Below are 16,882 nucleotides of genomic sequence, written 5' to 3' on the forward strand. Positions count from 1 at the left end.
GTTTGATCCCTGGGTCAGGAAGATCCCCCAGAGAAGGAAATGGCAACCTACTCCAGTATTCTTGCCTGGGAAATTCCATGGACAGAGGAGGCTTGGGGGCCACAGTCCATGACGGGCAAAGAGTCAGACATGACTGAGCATGCATGCATGCAAGCCCTAGTTTGGAAGAGGCAACTTACTCCAACCTGTTACTTCTGCCCACCCAATCCCACCTGATCCAACTTAATCACACCAGCCCTCCATCACTCCTAACTCAATAATGTCTATCAGCTGATGAATAGATAAACAAAATGCAGTAAATTATTATTCAACAATAAAAAGGAATGAAGTTCTGATACATGCTGCAACTTGAACTGTGAAATCATGCTAAATGAAAGAAGCCAGACACAAAGGACCACATGTTGTATGATTCCATTTATGGGAAATGTCAAGAATGGGCAAATCCACAGGGACAGGAAGATTAGTGCTTTTCTGCCACTCAGAGGTTTGGAGGAGATGATGAGTGTTAATGGATATGGGATTTCTCTCTGAGGTGATGAAATGTTTCAAAATTGATTGTGGTGACGGTTGCACAAGTCTGTGAATACCCTAAAAACCATTTAATTATGTACTTTAAGTGGGTGGATTAGATGGTACGTGAATTACATCTCAATTCGAGCCGATGGCTTGTGGGATCTTAGTTCCGCCACCAGGGATTGAACCTCGGCCACAGCAGTGAAAACACCAAGTCCGAACCACTTGATCGCCAGGGAATTCCCAATCAGTCTGTCTTTTAAAACCCTCAACCCGGGGACTTCCCTGGTGGCGCAGTGGATAAAAATCTGCCTGCTAATGCAGGGGACACAGATGCAATCCCTGGTCTGGGAAGATTCCACATGCCGCAGAGCCACGAGCCCACGGACCACAGCTGCTGAGCCCATTCTCTAAGGCCTGTGAGGCCCAAATACTGAGCCCACGTGCTGCAAATACAAAAGCCTGAATGCCCTAGGGCCCGACAGCCAGGACTAATGCCACAACTACTGAAGACTGTGTGCCCCAGAGCCTTTGCTCCACAAGAGAAGCCACTGCAAGGAGGGGCCTGCACGCTGCAACTGGAGTAGCCCCTGCTCTCCGAAACGACAGAAAACCTGCGTGCAGCAACAAACACCCAGTACAGCCAAAAATAAATAAGATAAAGCAGTGTGTACATGTCAAAACCAAAGTGAAAATCCTCAACCCAACATCTAATCCCCAACACAAGTCATCCAACATCCAACTCATCTTAACTGATCCCATTTTGACTCACCAAATAGGTAATCCTCCACCTCAAATTCATAATAACCCCTACTCACCTCTACTCAACTCAATCTCCTTCTTAAGTCAACCCTAATTCAACTCAATCCAGTATCCAATTTCAAACCCTTAACCCTCTCATCATTTCAACCTCCAACTCAACAGATCCCCAGACCGACTCAACTCACTCCAAACTACCCTCCAACCCGATTCATCTTTAACCCACCTCCCCAATGGCTCAGGGGATAAAGAATCTACCTGCAATGCAGGAGACACAGGAGGTGCGGGTTCAGTCTGGGTTGGGAAGATCCCCTGGAGGAGGAAATGGCAATCCACTCCAATATTCTTGCCTGGAGAATTCCATAGACAGAGGAGCCTGATGGGCTACCGTCCATGAGGTCACAAAGAATCAGACACAATTCAGCATGCACGTGAATCACTAAAGCTACCTCTACCAAAAGGCACAATTAATTAAGACAAGTGATGGCAAGATGCCTTGGGTGAGACAAGAGCCAGACCCTAAGAGAACATCAATTGACAGACACAGACAAGGAACTTCCCTGGTGGTCCAGTGGTTAAGAATCTGCCTTGCAATACAGGGAACATGGGTTCTGTCTCTGGTCTGGGAAAATTCCATATGACTCAGGCCAACTAAGCCCGTGCACCACAACCACTGAGCCCACGCTCTCACACTCTAGAGCCCAGGAGCCGAAACTACTGAACCCGTGTGTGCTAAAGTCCATGCTCTGAAATAAGAGAAGCCACTGCGATGAGAAGCTCGGGACCACGGCTAGAGAGTAGCCCCTGCTCACTACAATTAGAGTAAGGCTGAGCACAGCAATGAAGACCCAGGGCAGCCAAAACTAAAAATAAGCAAATAAAAAAGTAAAAAGAAAGAAAGACACAGACAGGACACAGTTCACTGATTTATTCTCAGACTTGAGATGCCAATTATGCCCTATGGCCTGGGGCAGGTGGTGGTATGGGGGAGTTAGGGTGGGGGGATGGGGGTTTCTCTCATCATATCCCAGCCTTCCCTAAGGAGGAAGCAGATTAAATATACAACAGAGGGGATTCTCCCTTTTAATATAGACCCAGGTATAAATAGGGCAGCACCATTAGAATCCTGGTTTCCCCCCAACCCCACCAGTTTGGTCCCCACGCCACCTGGCATGGCAAGGTGTATTTGGGGAGGCATGGAGGGAGACAGTATTCAGAGCTGGGCTGAGGCAGCAGAAAGAGTACGCAGCTCAGTCCAGGGAAGTCCCACTTCCCTCTGTAGTCTGACATCAGTCCCTTCACTGCGAACCCACCTGAAAAGAAGAAATGAGCAAAGGGATCCCAGTCTGGGTTCAGGAGACATCCAGTGCTTAACTATGGGGAAGGTAGCACCAAAGGGTGTTGAGAGCACTGACTGAGGGGGTGGGAGGCAGGTGTGGGTGGGGGCATTCATCAGCTCTGAGTCAGAAGTTCATTGCTGGGGTGGGGGAGCTCAGGGGAGGGAGATGAGTGATGGGTGGGCACCGAGGGGAGAAAGAGCCAGACTACAGTTATGCCAGCCGGGGCGCAGTGCAGAGAAACGGGACCCATGGACCAGGGTAGTCCAGCCCCCAGACCCCCTGGAACGGAGAAGGAATATTGTTTGACCATGATGAGCAGACCGTTTCCTGGCTCCACGCAGTCACAGGAGACGATAAATATGACGGCTTCAAAGCCTCAGCACCAAATATGGCCCGTCTTGGGGGCTCCCTCATTGTCCCTCCCAGCCCCGGAAGCTCTCAGCTGCTAAAGCAGACAGGGCCCAGTTCAAACCCAAACTTCTGGTTCGTCTGGCCAAAGTCAGCAGCTGCCACATCCAACAGGGGCAGAAATCCCACTCGGGAGGAGCTGAACTCAAAGAGGGTCTTCGACTGTCCCTTCCGGAGCTGACACGGGAAGACACGGATGGTGGGTAAGTCAGGGGGAGGGGAGTAATCACAGGCTCCCCTCCCCAATCTGGCCAGTCCCTGCCCTCTTCCTTACCCTGCAGCCATCGTAGGGGACTGTGATGGTGGCGGCTGCCATCTGGTTGAAGGATACCTCCTCCCCATTGGCCCCGAGGAAACGGGCAGAGCGGCTGTGGTCACCTGCAGCTTCGTCCAGCCAGGCGGCCGAGTTCTGGCAGGTGAATGTGAAGCTCTGGCGGGCCGTGGCACTCAGCAACTTCAGGAAGGTCAGCTGTACCACGCTCACTGCGGCCCCATCGGCATCCACGTAGGAGAACTGGAGGTGGGACAAAGAGGAGCTGAGGATGTGTCCTTGCCTCGACTCTTTCCGAGGTACCCACCTCCCAGGATCTCTATCCACTGCCGACCTGCCCCTGCTGCCATGACTTCCTCTTTGGCGGCCCCACCAGCCATCTGATCATCCCTGGTTCTCCTGCAAGCCCCTAGGCCTGTGTGGCCATTGAGCACTTGAATGGTGGCTGGTGAGATTGAGAAACTTTTCACAATTTCAGTTAAATTTTAAAATTTTTTTGGCACTCATTTCTTAAAAAATTGAAGTATAGTTGATTTACAATGCTGTGTTAGTTTCAGGCTTATAGCAAAGTGATTTAGTTATATGTATATAGATATACACACAGATATTACATATATATATTCTTTTTCATATTCTTTTCGATTACAGTTTACTACAAGATACTGAATATATAGTTCCCTGTGCTATACAGTAGGTCCTCGTTTATTTTATACATAGTAGTGTATAGTGTGTATATGTTAATTCCAAACTTCTAATAGATCCCTTTCTCCCTTTCCTTTCTGGTAACCATAAGTTGGTTTTCTATGTCTGTGAGTCTATTTCTGTTTTGTAAATAAGTTCTTTTGTGTCATATTTTAGCTTCCACATGTAAGTAGTATCATCCGATATTTGCCTTTTCTGACTTACTACACATAATATGATAACCTCTATGGGTCCATCTATTTAAATTATTTAATTAAAAAATGTCTAACTTTATTTAATTTATAATGAACAACTGAGCCTCAATCCATTTATCAGAAAACTGAGGTTTGGAACAACTTGAAGATGCAAATCTGCTTTTTCAACTGCAGGTTTTATGCAGTCTAAGTCTTTCCAAGGAAATTTAGTATCAAAATTATGATGTGCTATAAATATAAAATATGCACCAGACTCTGAAGAACTCACAGGGAAAAAGTTGAAAATGCTTCAGTAATCTTTATATTGATATGACAATATTTTGGATATATTGGGCTACATAAAATATAGTATTAAGTTATCACTGGCTTGAGATAACTAGCCCGGTAACACATCTTTTTTGGCTTCCTTCTCTTCCCTGTATCATTTCACATTTCCTGATTGATGTTTTCTGGACTCACATCACAGATAAACCCCTTGCAATTGAGTCTCAGGTCTGTTTTAGGGGAGCCCAAACCCATACACCACTTGACATTATATGGTAGCTTTGTTTCCTTGGCTATTCTCTGTCTGCTTCCTTGGTCCCATTCCCAATAGAATATTAACTTCAGGAAGTCAGGAACTGTGTTTCCTTTGCTGCTATGTTCCCAGTGCTTAGCATACATAAATATGTTACATAAACAAATCCCAAATGGACCCAAGATCTCCCACCACTGCATAAACCTGATCCTCTTCCCACTTATATATCTCAGAATCTCACTAGACTGTTCTTCAAACCAGGAACCTGGGCATCATCTCTCTTTCTTTTCCTCCCCTCCATCTCATCAATTACTCATCTCATCAATTACTATTGATAGGTCCTATTGACTTGCCATCTCATCAATTAACTAGGTCCTATGGACTTGCCCTCTTAGATAACGTTCTAAGCCATTCCTTCCTCTTCATCCCCCATTCCCCTAGCTCCAGCCTCTTCCCTTCCTTGCCTTTCTAAACCAACACATCAGTCTCCTCCTGGGTCTCCCAGCCTCCAGTTTCCCCACAGCCACCACCAGCAGCCCAGAGGCATTTTCCTATCATAGAGATTGAATCTCAGTCCCTCTCACTTAAACACATTCCATGGCTCCCTACTGCCCATAGGTCTTTCTGAGGAGGTGGTCTTAGCTCTCACCTACCTGCCCAACCTCTTCTCTACCACATTCCCCCTCACTCTCTCTACAACAGAGCAAGTCGCTTTTTCTTCTTTTAATTTACCAGGCTTTCTCTTGACTCTGGGACTTTGTGTATGCTGTTCCATCTCTTCGGAACACCGTTCCGTGTCCTCCCAAACTTGCAAACCAGTTAATTCCTTAGACCTCAGCTGAGCTGTGACTTCCCTCAGGAAGCCTTCAGGTCCTTCCAGCACTGCCTGTAGATCACCACCATGTCCTGTGTTTCCCCCCACATCACACATCTGATGCTGCCCCCTCCCCCCTCCCCCACAAGCCTATGATCAGCATAAAGGCAGAGGTGAGGCTATCCTGTTCATCTCGCCTCCTCCAATTCCCATGCTGGTTTACACCAATTTTTATACCATCCCCACCCTGGCTTTGCAGGTAACTCACCTTTTTCCCTCGACGGAATGTGCTATACCAGCCACCTGGCTTTTCTTTGGACCAAGAGGCCAGTTTCACCTGGGGGACAGAGGGAAGGGTGTAACAGGTGCCCTGGGGTGGGGGGGCTGGCAACGTGTCAATTTTGCATTTACCACCCCACACTGAAAGCTACGGACTGTAGGGGACTTCCCCGGTGGCCCAGAGGCTAAGGCGCCGTACTCCCAATGCAGGAGGCTTGGGTTCAATCCCTGGTCAGAGAACTAGATCTCACATGCTGCAACTAAGATCCAGTGCAGCTAAATGAATAAAAAGAAATCTGCTGACTATAAATATCAGGAACTCTTAGGTTATTCTCTGGCTGTGGGACTGGGCTTGGCTGGTACCCAGGATAGATCCAAGAGGCTGGGGGTTTCTGACTTCTGAGGGTGCCTCCACTGATGATTGACAAGAGCTGGTGGATAAATGCTCCGGCTCCTACCTCTCCCCTGAGGTGAGGTAACTCCCAGGAGTCTGCCCTACACTGTCTCCCTGAAGGCCCTGTGGATCGGAGCCTTGGGTGTCCAATGGTGATGTTTTAACAACACACCCCTTGGGAGTTCCCTAGTGGTCTAGTGGTTAAGAATCCACCTGCCAATGCAGGGGATACGGGTTCAGTCCCTGGTCTGGGAAGATGCCACATGCCGCAGAGCAACAAAGCCTGTGTGCCAAACTAATGGGCCTGTGGGCCACAACTACTGAGTCTGTGCGCCTAGAGCCCATGCTCCTCAAAAAGAGAAGCCACTGCAACGGGAAGCCTGTGCACCACAGCAAAGAGTAGCTCCTGCTCACCACAACTACAGAAAGCCCACACACAGCAACGAAGACCCAGTGCAGCCAAAAAATAAATTAATTAAAAGAAGAACATCACTGTGCACTTTTGCAGGCCCTGTGCTCACTAAGTGGTTTACCGGCAGTAGAGACATTAACAAAAAGTGTTAGTCAAGTGATTCAGTCGTGTCCGACTCTTTGCAACTCCATGGACAGTAGCCCGCCAGGCTCCTGACTGTCCATGGAATTCTCCAGGCAAGAATACTGGAGTGGGTAGCCATCTCCTTCTGCAGGGATCTTCCCAAACCAGGGATCAAACCTGGGTCTCCTGTATTGCAGGCAGATTCTTTACCATCTGAGCCACCCCAGCACTGCACACAGTCAGTGTATCAGTGTCATCTGATATGTGTACTGGTAACATGACTGCACAACTACCCTATCAGGTAGATACTTTCTTAAGCCCCCACTTTACAGATGAAAAAACTGAGATAACAGATCTGGATTCCAACCGAAGCAGTCCAGGGTCCAGAGGCTCACTGCTCACCCACTGCTCTCTACAGCTAAGCCTGGTTCTTAGTGTCAGAGACTGTTAGACTCCCTGATGGAGAACCCCAGGATTTCTGGGGGACCAGGTGGAGGGCAGTTAACCCATGGGACCTATAAGAGAGCAGGTTAGGAGGCAGTGTAGATGGGTGGTTAAGGGCTGAGACAAGGGCCAGGTGGTCATGGGTAATCTTGTCCTTCTCCATGCCTCAGTTTCCCTATCTGGGGGATGATAACAGAATTGTTATTTTTTTAATTGAAACAGAGCTGATTTCCAATGTTGTGTTAGTTGAGGTGTACAGCAAAGTGATTCCATTATACATATATATCTTTTTTTTTCTTTCAGATTCTTTGCCCTGATGTTGGTGTTGTTTAGTCTCTCAGTTGTGTCCAACTCTTTTGCAGCCCTATGGACTGCAGCCCACCAGGCTTCTCTGTTCGTGGGACTTCCCAGGCAAGAATACCAGAGTGGGTTGTCATTTCTTTCTCTAGGGGATCTTCCTGACCCAAGGATCTGACTCAGATCTCCTGCTTAGCAGGTGGATTCTTTGCCACTGAACCACCAGGGAAACCCTTTTTCCCCTTATAAATTATTACAAGATATTGAGTATAGTTCCATGAGCTTTACAATAGGTTCTTGTTGGTTATCTATTTTAGGGATAATAATAAAATGACCGCATCGGTGGCTGGGACTCAGTAAGTTAATGCAGCTGAGTTCTTAGGGCTGGCACATATATCCTATTGTTTCAAGGTTCACCACTATTATTGATTTCCTTACTATTTTTTCTTATCTGTCTTTCCCCACAGAAAATAAGCTCCATAAAACAAAATGAAGCAAAGAAGGGTTTGTTTTTTTTAGTTTGTTTGGTTTGTTTGTTTTAGATTATCTGCTGTAGCCGCAGCATTTCAAGGACTTTGGCATACAGAAGGTGCTCAATAGACGACAGAAGGTGCTCAATAGACGTCGGTTGAAGGAAAAATAAAATCCCAATCAACTCCTGGTGGGGCGGGGAGGGGGGAGGGTTGGGGAGCGGTGAGGTATGAATGAGATATTTTCGAAGTCCCTCCTTCCACCAACCCCTCCCAGCCCCCTACTCAGGTACTCACGGTCTCAAACTTCTTGTCTGGGTAGAGGCAGGTTTCTCCTCCTGCCGTGAAGTTACAGAAAACCCTGAGGGCATCCCGCGCGCAGCCTTGATTGGGATCAATCCAGTATTCCCCTGCCGCAGAGCCAGTGGGAGAAGATAAACCGGGGGCTGGATCCCACGTCTCCCCGCCCTCCGGGGGGAGGGACGAGACCTCACCATCTGGCAGATGCGGATGGCTGCGGTGCAACTCTTTGCACACGAGGCCCGGGCGCTCAGCCGTGCCGGGAGGGCGCCGCAGCTGCTCTAACTCGAAGCTCAGCGACGCCATCGAGGCCAGCACCTCCTCCAGGCCGCCCTCCGGGGTTCCCAAGCCTAGCAGGGAACGTCGGCGCCGGCGCAGCCCGTGCAGCTCCGCAGAGGGACCCTGGGCATAGGTGGGGATGGAGGAGAGGAGGACGGCAAGAGGAAGAGACAAGGAGAGAGACAGGCAGAAATGAGAGATGTGGGAGGCAGAAAGACACAGGGGTGTGGAGAGTAAGGAGAGATACAGACAGGAACCGGGGACATGGACAGTCAGAGACGGAGGGAGACACAGGAAGGAGAGGGACAGAAAGGCTCAGAGATGGGAAGTGGAGAGAGGAAAAAAAAGAGCCAGAACCACAGTCAGGCAAAGGAGAGAGACAGAGAGAGACCCAGAAGACAAAAAGAAAGATAAAATAGTGAAACAACGTTTTGAGGTAGAGACAGAGAAAGGCCAGAGAGATGGACAGACAAAATCCAATCAGAGCCCCCATGGAGGTCCCCCCAAGCCCCTCTACACACAGCCCAGATCCTCCTTCAGCTTTTGAGCCACCTCCCTTCCCACCTGCAATCCCCGAACACGTGGTGTGTGCTCCGCCCACTTCTAGTCACTGAGGGACCAGGGGAGACACTCGGACAGAGCCCCATGGGGAACTTACCGGGGGACCAGGAGGACCTGGGGGGCCAGCGTCTCCACGAGGACCTTGGGATCCCTATAGGGAGAAGTCACTTGGGTGTGAACTCTGTCTATGGAGACCCCTGCCTGCCAACACACACACAACTGGAGGAAGGACATGCAATTTTCAGCCCCAAGCATAAAATGCAAATTTTCTTTCCATATTTGAACATCTCTGAAATCAGCATCTTAACATCTATGACAAGTCATCATTAACTTGGCAGAACTGTCTTCTTCTGTAGCAGTTCATAAAACAATGGTGCATCTTACAACGGATGAAATCTTAGATTTTATAAAATACAATGGTAAGTGTTGAAGACATAATCAAATGCCTGACTGACTGAATAAATAAACGAATGAACCCAAAGGCATTGAGGGTTCTGGTACAGGGAAGGGGGCTGAGGGGTTGGGAGGTGAGAGCCCAAGGGAGCAGTGACTACTTACCGGGGACCCCTTTGAGCCTTTCTGTCCTGGAGGACCCTGTGGGGTAGAGACAGGGGGCTTGGACTCCTGGCTGGCCCAACAGGGTGACTCCCCCACCCCTACAAACCCCTCATACTCACCACCACGCCTTGGGGCCCAGGGTGGCCCAGAGAGCCAATGGGGCCAGGAGAACCCTGGGGAAAGGGCATCAGAATCATCACTGATGGGGTTCATCCTTATGGTCCAGACACATCCCCCAGACAAGTCTCCTCAAAAGAAGACCCTCAACCCCAGTCACAACCTTCAAGTCCCCCAGATAGAGCCCCCCATTTCCTTCAGACACAATCCCTATTGTTCAAGACCCAGGCTTCCTAATCCCCCACACCCAAACAAGCCCCACTTCTGCTTTCCCATCCCCCTAAAACACAATCTTCCCTCTTGGGGCATGACGAACACTCACCGGTTCTCCCTGGAGGCCAGGGGAGCCTTGCACTCCTGGCAACCCCTGATCCCCTTTCTCACCAACCTCCCCAGGGGGGCCGACAAGACCAATTAATCCAATGTGGCCCTGGAGGATATGAGAGACACATGTCGGGGAAGAATGGGGGCAGGGAATTGACAGACTGTTCCCTTCCAGCCTTGGGGTAGTGAGTTTGGGAGCAGAGGAGACCCCAATCTCCTAGCCTTCTGGCTACAGAGAGAAGTAAAGGTGGAGGAGAGGGAGGTAGCTGGGGAAGAAGAAGAATAAAAAGAGGCATCCTTACCTTTTCTCCCTTGGGGCCAGCATCTCCCTTCAGCCCTGGTAGGCCAGAGGGCCCCTGGAAGGAGAGTTAGGATCAGTTGAAAGAGAAAGTGTTAGTCACTCAGTGGTGTCTGACTCTTTGCAACCCTATGAACTGTAGCCCACCAGGCTCCTCTGTCCATGGGATTCTCTAAGCAAGAATACTGGAATGGATTGCCATGCCCTCCTCCAGGAGATCTTCCCAACCCAGGGACTGGACCCAGGTCTCCTGCATTGCAGGCAGATTCTTCACTGTTTCAGCTACCCGGGAAGCCCTAGGGTCAGTTGGTAAGTCTCAAACAGAAAGCCTCATGTGAGTGACTGGAGGATGGTCAAATGGGAAATTACCTAGATTTCGAATCGAATTACCAGGGAAGTGGTCATGGGGGTGGTCAGGAGAGAAGAGAGCTGATGAGAGATGAAGGGAGGGGTTTTTGGAGGATGGTCGAGATAAATGATCTGTAGTCAACATCGGTGTGGGTAGTCAGTGAAGACTGTTAAGATAGATGGTCGGTTTGGTCAGTGTAGACCGCCAAGATGAGTGATCTGAAGAGATGGTTAGTATAGATGGTCAGGGTGGACCATCAGAAGGATAGTCAGTGAGGGGTCAGTCTGCACTATCAGAACCCAAGGTCACTAGATGGTCACTGGATAGATGTCCAGTGTGAGTCTCAGTGCAGGGACCCCAGGGATGAAGAAGTCTCTTACCAGGGGACCAGGAGGGCCTAACAGTCCAGGAGGTCCCAGGAGGCCTGGTTCGCCCTAGGGCAAAATAGAACATGAGGGGCTGCACCCTGCCAGAACTCATGTGTGGCGCCCCCCTCCCACCCCAACCAGGGTCAGCTCCTCCCAACTGTGATGACAAATTACAAGAAGCGAGCAGACAGGCAGGGCCTGATCCCACCCCCCAACCCCATCCCTATTCTCAGTCCACTCACCACAGGTCCAGGGATCCCACGAAGACCCTCAGGTCCAACACGTCCAGGGGGCCCTCGAGCCCCTACTGGGCCTGTCCTCCCTGGGGGTCCATCAGGACCTGGTTCCCCCTGAAAAGGAGCAAGGTGGAAGGGAGGAGGCAGAGAGAATCAGGGGGAGCCTGCCTCCTGACCCTCCAGCCAGGAACCATCAGGGAGCGGGGAGAAATTGGGGCAACTGTGGTGGTCACAGGTCCCTCCCCATTCTGCTGGCCCAACTATTGACCAATGGGTCAGGACAAGGACCGCTCCCTGGGACTTCCCTGGTGGTCCAGTGGTTAAGAATCCACCTGCCAATGCAGGGGCTGCTGCTGCTGCTAAGTCGCTTCAGTCATGTCCGACTCTGTGCGACCCCATAGACGGAGCCCACCAGGCTCCTCTGTCCCTGGGATTCTCCAGGCAAGAACATAGGAGGGGTTGCCACCTCCTTCTCCAATGCATGAAAGTGAAAAGTGAAATTGAAGTCACTCAGTCGTGTCTGACTCTTAGCGACCCCATGGACTGCAGCCTACCAGGCTCCTCCGTCCATGGGATTTTCCAGGCAAGAGTGCTGGAGAGAGCTGCCATTGCCTTCTCCACCAATGCAGGGGACACGGGTTTGATCCTTGCTCTGGGGAGATCCCACATGCTGCAGGGCAACTAAGCCCGAGCACCACAGCTAGAGAGTAGCCCCCACTTGCTGCAATTTAGAGAAAGCCCACACACAGCAATGAAGACCCAACGCAGCCAAAAATAAAAGAACCCCTCTCTTGGCCAGGGGGAACTCACCTTGGCACCTTTCTCTCCTTCTCTACCTTCTTGACCCATGCGACCAGAAGGACCCTGAGGGGTGAGTAGAAAGTGTGAGTAGAGGGCTGTGAGCTGAGTAGAGGGCTGTGAGCTGAGTAGGGGCCTGTGAGCTGAGTAGAGGGCTGTGAGCTGAGTAGGGGTTTGTGATGGTGAGTGGAGGGCTTGTAGGGATGAGTGGGGGCCTCTAGGTATGAGGGGGGCTTGTGAAGGTAAGGGGGGGCCTATGAGAGTGAGTGGAACCAAGTTAGAGCCGGGGGTGGTGTGTCATCACTCACCCTTTTACCAGGAGGCCCAGGGGCGCCAGGCTCCCCAGAAGCGCCAGGTGGACCCTATAGAGATTGTAACCAGCAAGGGAGTCAAGGATGACAGTTTCAGGATGCCTTTGATGGGAAGACAGCCTTCCCCAAACATCACCCCAGCACCAGCCAGCCCTCCCTCCCCCTGCCTCCTCCTTCAAGCTGCTCACATTCATGGTACAAAGCAGATGCATCCCTGGGGGCCCTGGGGACCTCATTAACCCATTCTCCTGGCCCTCAATTCACCCACTCACCTGCCCCAACACCCCTCTTTAGGCACCACCTCCTCTGTTCCCCTACTCACCGGTCCCCCCACATCTCCAGGGTTTCCCTTCTCCCCTGGGGGGCCATCTTGACCCTGTGGTAGGGGAAATGAAGTTGGGAGGGGTCGTGAGGACACAGCAGAATGTTGGGGTGATGCTTGGAGGCAAGTGGAGGTTTTTTGCTTCATCGACCTTGCTCAGGTTTGTGATGAGATTGGGGACAGAATAGGGAATATGCTGGGCTTTTGAGGAAGAGGGGGTCACACTCACCGAAACTCCAGGGTCTCCGGGGGGGCCTAGGTCTCCTGGGAGGCCTGTGGGGCCCTGGAACACATAATGATGAAAAATCATATCTCTGAATGATGGAGCATTCATCCATCCATTCATTTATTCATTCATTCAGCTGTCCTCAGACACAGTTCTGGTTGCTGGGGATACATTGGTGAAGAAAACACAAAACCCCAGCCCTGCTAGAAGGAACATTCTGGTGTTTAATGGGAGCTAAAAATGTTCCATGAATCATTTCACTGCATCCTCCCAGCTAGGGACTCACAGATAAAAATCAGAGAGGGGACCCGGTAAGGGGTGGGGTGCTGAAATTCAAATCAAGGTCCCTCAGACTCTGAAGCTCCTCACCGCCCTCCCTCCCCACCCAGAGGACCATCACCATGGCAGGAGGGGCTCAACCTCTGCTTTGATGGCAAATCCCAATCAGCCAACCCTGATCCCTCATCAGTTTCAACTTTGACTTTTCCAGCACTGTTAGAATGACTCTATGTGGAAGCAAGTTTCCCCTGCTGCTATGACCGATTACCACTGTATGTTTACACTGATTCATTCTTTCATTCAATCATTTGGCCACGTTCTGGGTTGCTTGTGGAATCAGCACACAGGACCCCTGGCTGGAAGTTGAGGAGCAGGTTCGAGTTGACACATGTGCCCCTCCCTGGGTCACGGCCTTCATGTGCCCCAGGACTCACCACATTCCCCTTTGCTCCATCCTCTCCAGGGGGTCCTTTCTTGCCTGGGGGTCCAGCAGCCCCAGATGGGCCTGTATCCCCCTTTTCACCAACTTCTCCCCTGGGGCCCTTGGCAGAAACAGAGGTCAGAGGTCAGAGTAGCCTGGACTCTCCAGGGGTCAAGGTTAGCATACCTGAACTCAGGAATCTGCATGGCTTGGGACTTTCCTGGGGTTAGGGGTCAAAGTAGCCTAGACTGCCCAAGGGTCAGAGGAATCTAGGATTTACTGGAATCAGGGGTCACAGTGATCCAGTTGACCAGAGGTCATGGGCAAGTTTGGGCTAGCCCATGTGCCACTCTGGGGTGAATCAGAAAAGGGATCCCAGGACCTCCCTAGTGGTCCAGTAGTTAAGAATCTGCCTTGCAATGCAGAGAACACAAGTTCAATCCCTGGTCGGGGAACTAAGATCCCACACGCTGTGGAGCAACTAAGCCCACATGCTACAACTATTGAACTCTCGCGACACAAGTAGAGAGTCTGTGCACCCCAAGGAAAGATCCCACATGGCCCAGCGAAGCTCCCATGTGTCCCAACTAACACTGGACACAGCCAAACAAGTGAATGAATCAATATTTTTAAAAGGAAAAAAGAGGGATCCCCTCTGGGCAGCTCATCCTCAAGCCAGGGCTTGTGCTTTAGATCTGAGCCCCACCTGCCCCCTCAGCCACGCACCCTTGTGCAGTACACAACCTAGAGAACTTGATGTAGCCACCCTGATACCTTTCAGGTCTCTGTCATCAAAATAACTGGGGATGCCCGTAGGTCTGGGTCCATGAGGTCATGGGGGCCCAAGATGCCCAAGGGTCAGGGATTCCCTGAGATGGGTGCAGGGGCCCAGAACAAAGTCACTCACCGGGGTGCCTGGGGTCCCGGGGGGTCCTGGGTCTCCAGGCTCTCCTGGCTCACCCTGCGGGAGGCAAAGTGAAAGTGAGGAGGGGTCCCCTCCTGGCAGCCAGAACTGCCACCACCACTCCCCCAAACCAGGCAGGACTGATTGAGCCTCCTGGACCCTGGGCAGCCCCCTTGTTCTCTCTCTCACCTTCTCACCCACAGCGCCAGGCTGACCAACTCCCCCAGGCAACCCTGGAGGACCCTGGAGAGACAACGAAGGGTATAGGTGGGATGGAGGGATTCCAACAGCCCCTTCTTGGGAAAGTGATGTCCTGAGGCCCTCCCCCTCCCCCAGTTCTTACCTCTGATCCGCTGGGGCCCTGGGGGCCCCGAGGGCCTGGAGCTCCGTGGGGACCCTATGGGACAGTCAGAATAGCATCCAGTGACCTCATGGCCCCTCAAAAAGCTCCAAGCAAGAGGAGAAGGGAGCGACAGAGGATGAGATGGTTGGATGGCATCACTGACTCAATGGACATGAGTTTGAGCAAACTCGGGGAGACAGGGAAGGACAGGGAAGCCTGGCGTTCTGCAGTCCATGGAGTCACAAAGAGTCCAACACAACTGAGTGACTGAACAACAAACCACAAACACCATCCTTGATATTGGTGACCCGCATGTGCCCCATGACCCCCCAAATTGATCTGATGGCCAACCCTGCCCTACCACCCCTCCCATTTCCCCCCATAGTTCATACCATGGACCCTACATCTCCAACTTCTCCCTTTTCTCCAGCAGGGCCTGGCATTCCCTGTGGAGCAAAGAAGCAAAATTGGGGCACAAAGTGGGGAGGATCAGAGGCCATACCCTCAAACTCAGACACCCACCTGTAGGCCAGGAGGACCAATCATGCCAGGGAAGCCTCTCACTCCATCATCTCCTTTCTGCCCAAAGAGGCCTGGGGGTCCCCGGCGTCCCTGAGCCCCGTCTGCTCCCTAGAAGGCGGACAGGGCAGGACACAGTTAGGGTCTGTGTCAAGGGTTGGAGTTAGGTTCAAGGTCAAAGTCAGGATGGAAGTTCAAGGTTGGAATGAAGTTTGGGGAGGGTCAGGGTTGGGTCTAAAGGTGCAGGTTAAGGGTCAGGGTTTAGGAATGAAATCCAGGACTGAGCAAAGTTTCGAGATGAGCCTTGGTCATCTCAAGTGAGTCAGGGTCAAGCTGAGGTCAATTAAGGTCCAAGTGGGGTTGAGAGGTAGGGTTGAGCTTGACCTCAGGTCCGAGGTAAATTCAGAATTGGAGCTCAGGTTTGGGGTCAGTATTGGAGGGTGGGTCTGGACTGGGGTCAAGGGTAGGACTGGGTCAGGTTCAGCTAATGTTGGATGTGAAGATAAGGTCTGAGTTGGGATTGAGGTTAAGGTCACAATTAAAATTAGGGCATTAAAATTAGGGCTGTGATAGAGTTTGAGGGTTAAGGTCAAGACTGAGTCAGATTCTGGGGTGAGTTTGAATTGAGCATTGACACGAAAGGGTAGGGGTTAGGGTTGAACTGGGGCCTGAGTCACAGTGGAGAACACTGTCCCTTCCCATAAGGGATCCAGAGGACCACAAAGCTGGGAGTACTCACCGGGGGGCCGGGGTGTCCCACCAGACCCCGTATCCCTGTTGGTCCAGGCGGGCCCTGGAGGCGGGAACAGAGTCAAGAAACCCTCAGGTTTAAGACTAAGGTCGCAGGTGGGGAACTTCCCTGGTCGTCCAGTGACTAAGACTCTGCACTCCCAAGGGGGTCAGGATTCGATCCCTGGTCAGGGAACTGGATCCCACAGGCCACAACGAAGATCAAAGATCCCATAAGCAGCAACTAAGACCCAGTGTAGCCAAATAAATAAATATTTTTTTAAAAAACTGGAAAAAGATGAAGGGGGAACACTAGCAACATCAATCACTGCACCCCTGTCCACTCCCCACCCCACTAGAAAATTGCATTTCTCTCCCCACAACCCTGTCTTCCTAGCCACCAACTCCTGGGACCAGACACAGCATCTCTCATAAGCTTGGCCCATCAGAACGTTGGCCCCAAAGTCCCATCAGTTTCCCAGGACTGAGCTGGCTTCCGGGTGATGGGTGCTGAGACTGAATTCCTGGAGGGAAGTTGGGAACGCAGTTGGCCCCTTTATTCTGGGTAGCTTAAGTGACTTCTGTTACTTGAGTGTCAAGATGGGGCTCAAGAAGGCAGGAAACCCCGTGACCCGCCCCCCTGCCATCCTCTCAATACCCCTTTTACCCCTCTCCAAAGACCAGCTCCCTCTCTGGGGTCCCC

General features: G+C 51.2%; 1 protein-coding gene across 3 annotated transcripts in view; it reads right to left on the reverse strand.

Moving 5' to 3' along the window:
* Positions 1 to 2,185: 2,185 nt before the first annotated feature.
* COL5A3 (collagen type V alpha 3 chain) overlaps positions 2,186 to 16,882 on the reverse strand; it is a 44,689-nt gene continuing 29,992 nt past the window's right edge. For 2 of the 3 annotated variants that reach the window (XM_061422072.1, XM_061422073.1), the window contains exons 45-67: positions 16,190 to 16,243; positions 15,454 to 15,561; positions 15,324 to 15,377; positions 14,932 to 14,985; positions 14,778 to 14,831; positions 14,592 to 14,645; positions 13,698 to 13,805; positions 12,988 to 13,041; positions 12,759 to 12,812; positions 12,434 to 12,487; positions 12,138 to 12,191; positions 11,334 to 11,441; positions 11,104 to 11,157; positions 10,379 to 10,432; positions 10,075 to 10,182; positions 9,755 to 9,808; positions 9,636 to 9,671; positions 9,175 to 9,228; positions 8,432 to 8,639; positions 8,235 to 8,347; positions 5,787 to 5,855; positions 3,295 to 3,534; positions 2,186 to 3,197 (exon numbers count right to left, since the gene is read on the reverse strand). In XM_061422072.1, coding sequence (XP_061278056.1) covers positions 3,051 to 3,197; positions 3,295 to 3,534; positions 5,787 to 5,855; positions 8,235 to 8,347; positions 8,432 to 8,639; positions 9,175 to 9,228; positions 9,636 to 9,671; positions 9,755 to 9,808; positions 10,075 to 10,182; positions 10,379 to 10,432; positions 11,104 to 11,157; positions 11,334 to 11,441; positions 12,138 to 12,191; positions 12,434 to 12,487; positions 12,759 to 12,812; positions 12,988 to 13,041; positions 13,698 to 13,805; positions 14,592 to 14,645; positions 14,778 to 14,831; positions 14,932 to 14,985; positions 15,324 to 15,377; positions 15,454 to 15,561; positions 16,190 to 16,243 — 1,947 coding nt within the window. In that variant the 3' untranslated portion in view covers positions 2,186 to 3,050. The remainder of the gene's footprint in view (positions 3,198 to 3,294; positions 3,535 to 5,786; positions 5,856 to 8,234; positions 8,348 to 8,431; positions 8,640 to 9,174; positions 9,229 to 9,635; positions 9,672 to 9,754; positions 9,809 to 10,074; positions 10,183 to 10,378; positions 10,433 to 11,103; positions 11,158 to 11,333; positions 11,442 to 12,137; positions 12,192 to 12,433; positions 12,488 to 12,758; positions 12,813 to 12,987; positions 13,042 to 13,697; positions 13,806 to 14,591; positions 14,646 to 14,777; positions 14,832 to 14,931; positions 14,986 to 15,323; positions 15,378 to 15,453; positions 15,562 to 16,189; positions 16,244 to 16,882) is intronic. The other variant, XM_061422074.1, reaches the window with a different exon arrangement.

The sequence above is a fragment of the Bos javanicus genome, chromosome 7 (genome assembly GCF_032452875.1).
Source record: "Bos javanicus breed banteng chromosome 7, ARS-OSU_banteng_1.0, whole genome shotgun sequence".
Taxonomy (NCBI): Eukaryota; Metazoa; Chordata; class Mammalia; order Artiodactyla; family Bovidae; genus Bos; species Bos javanicus.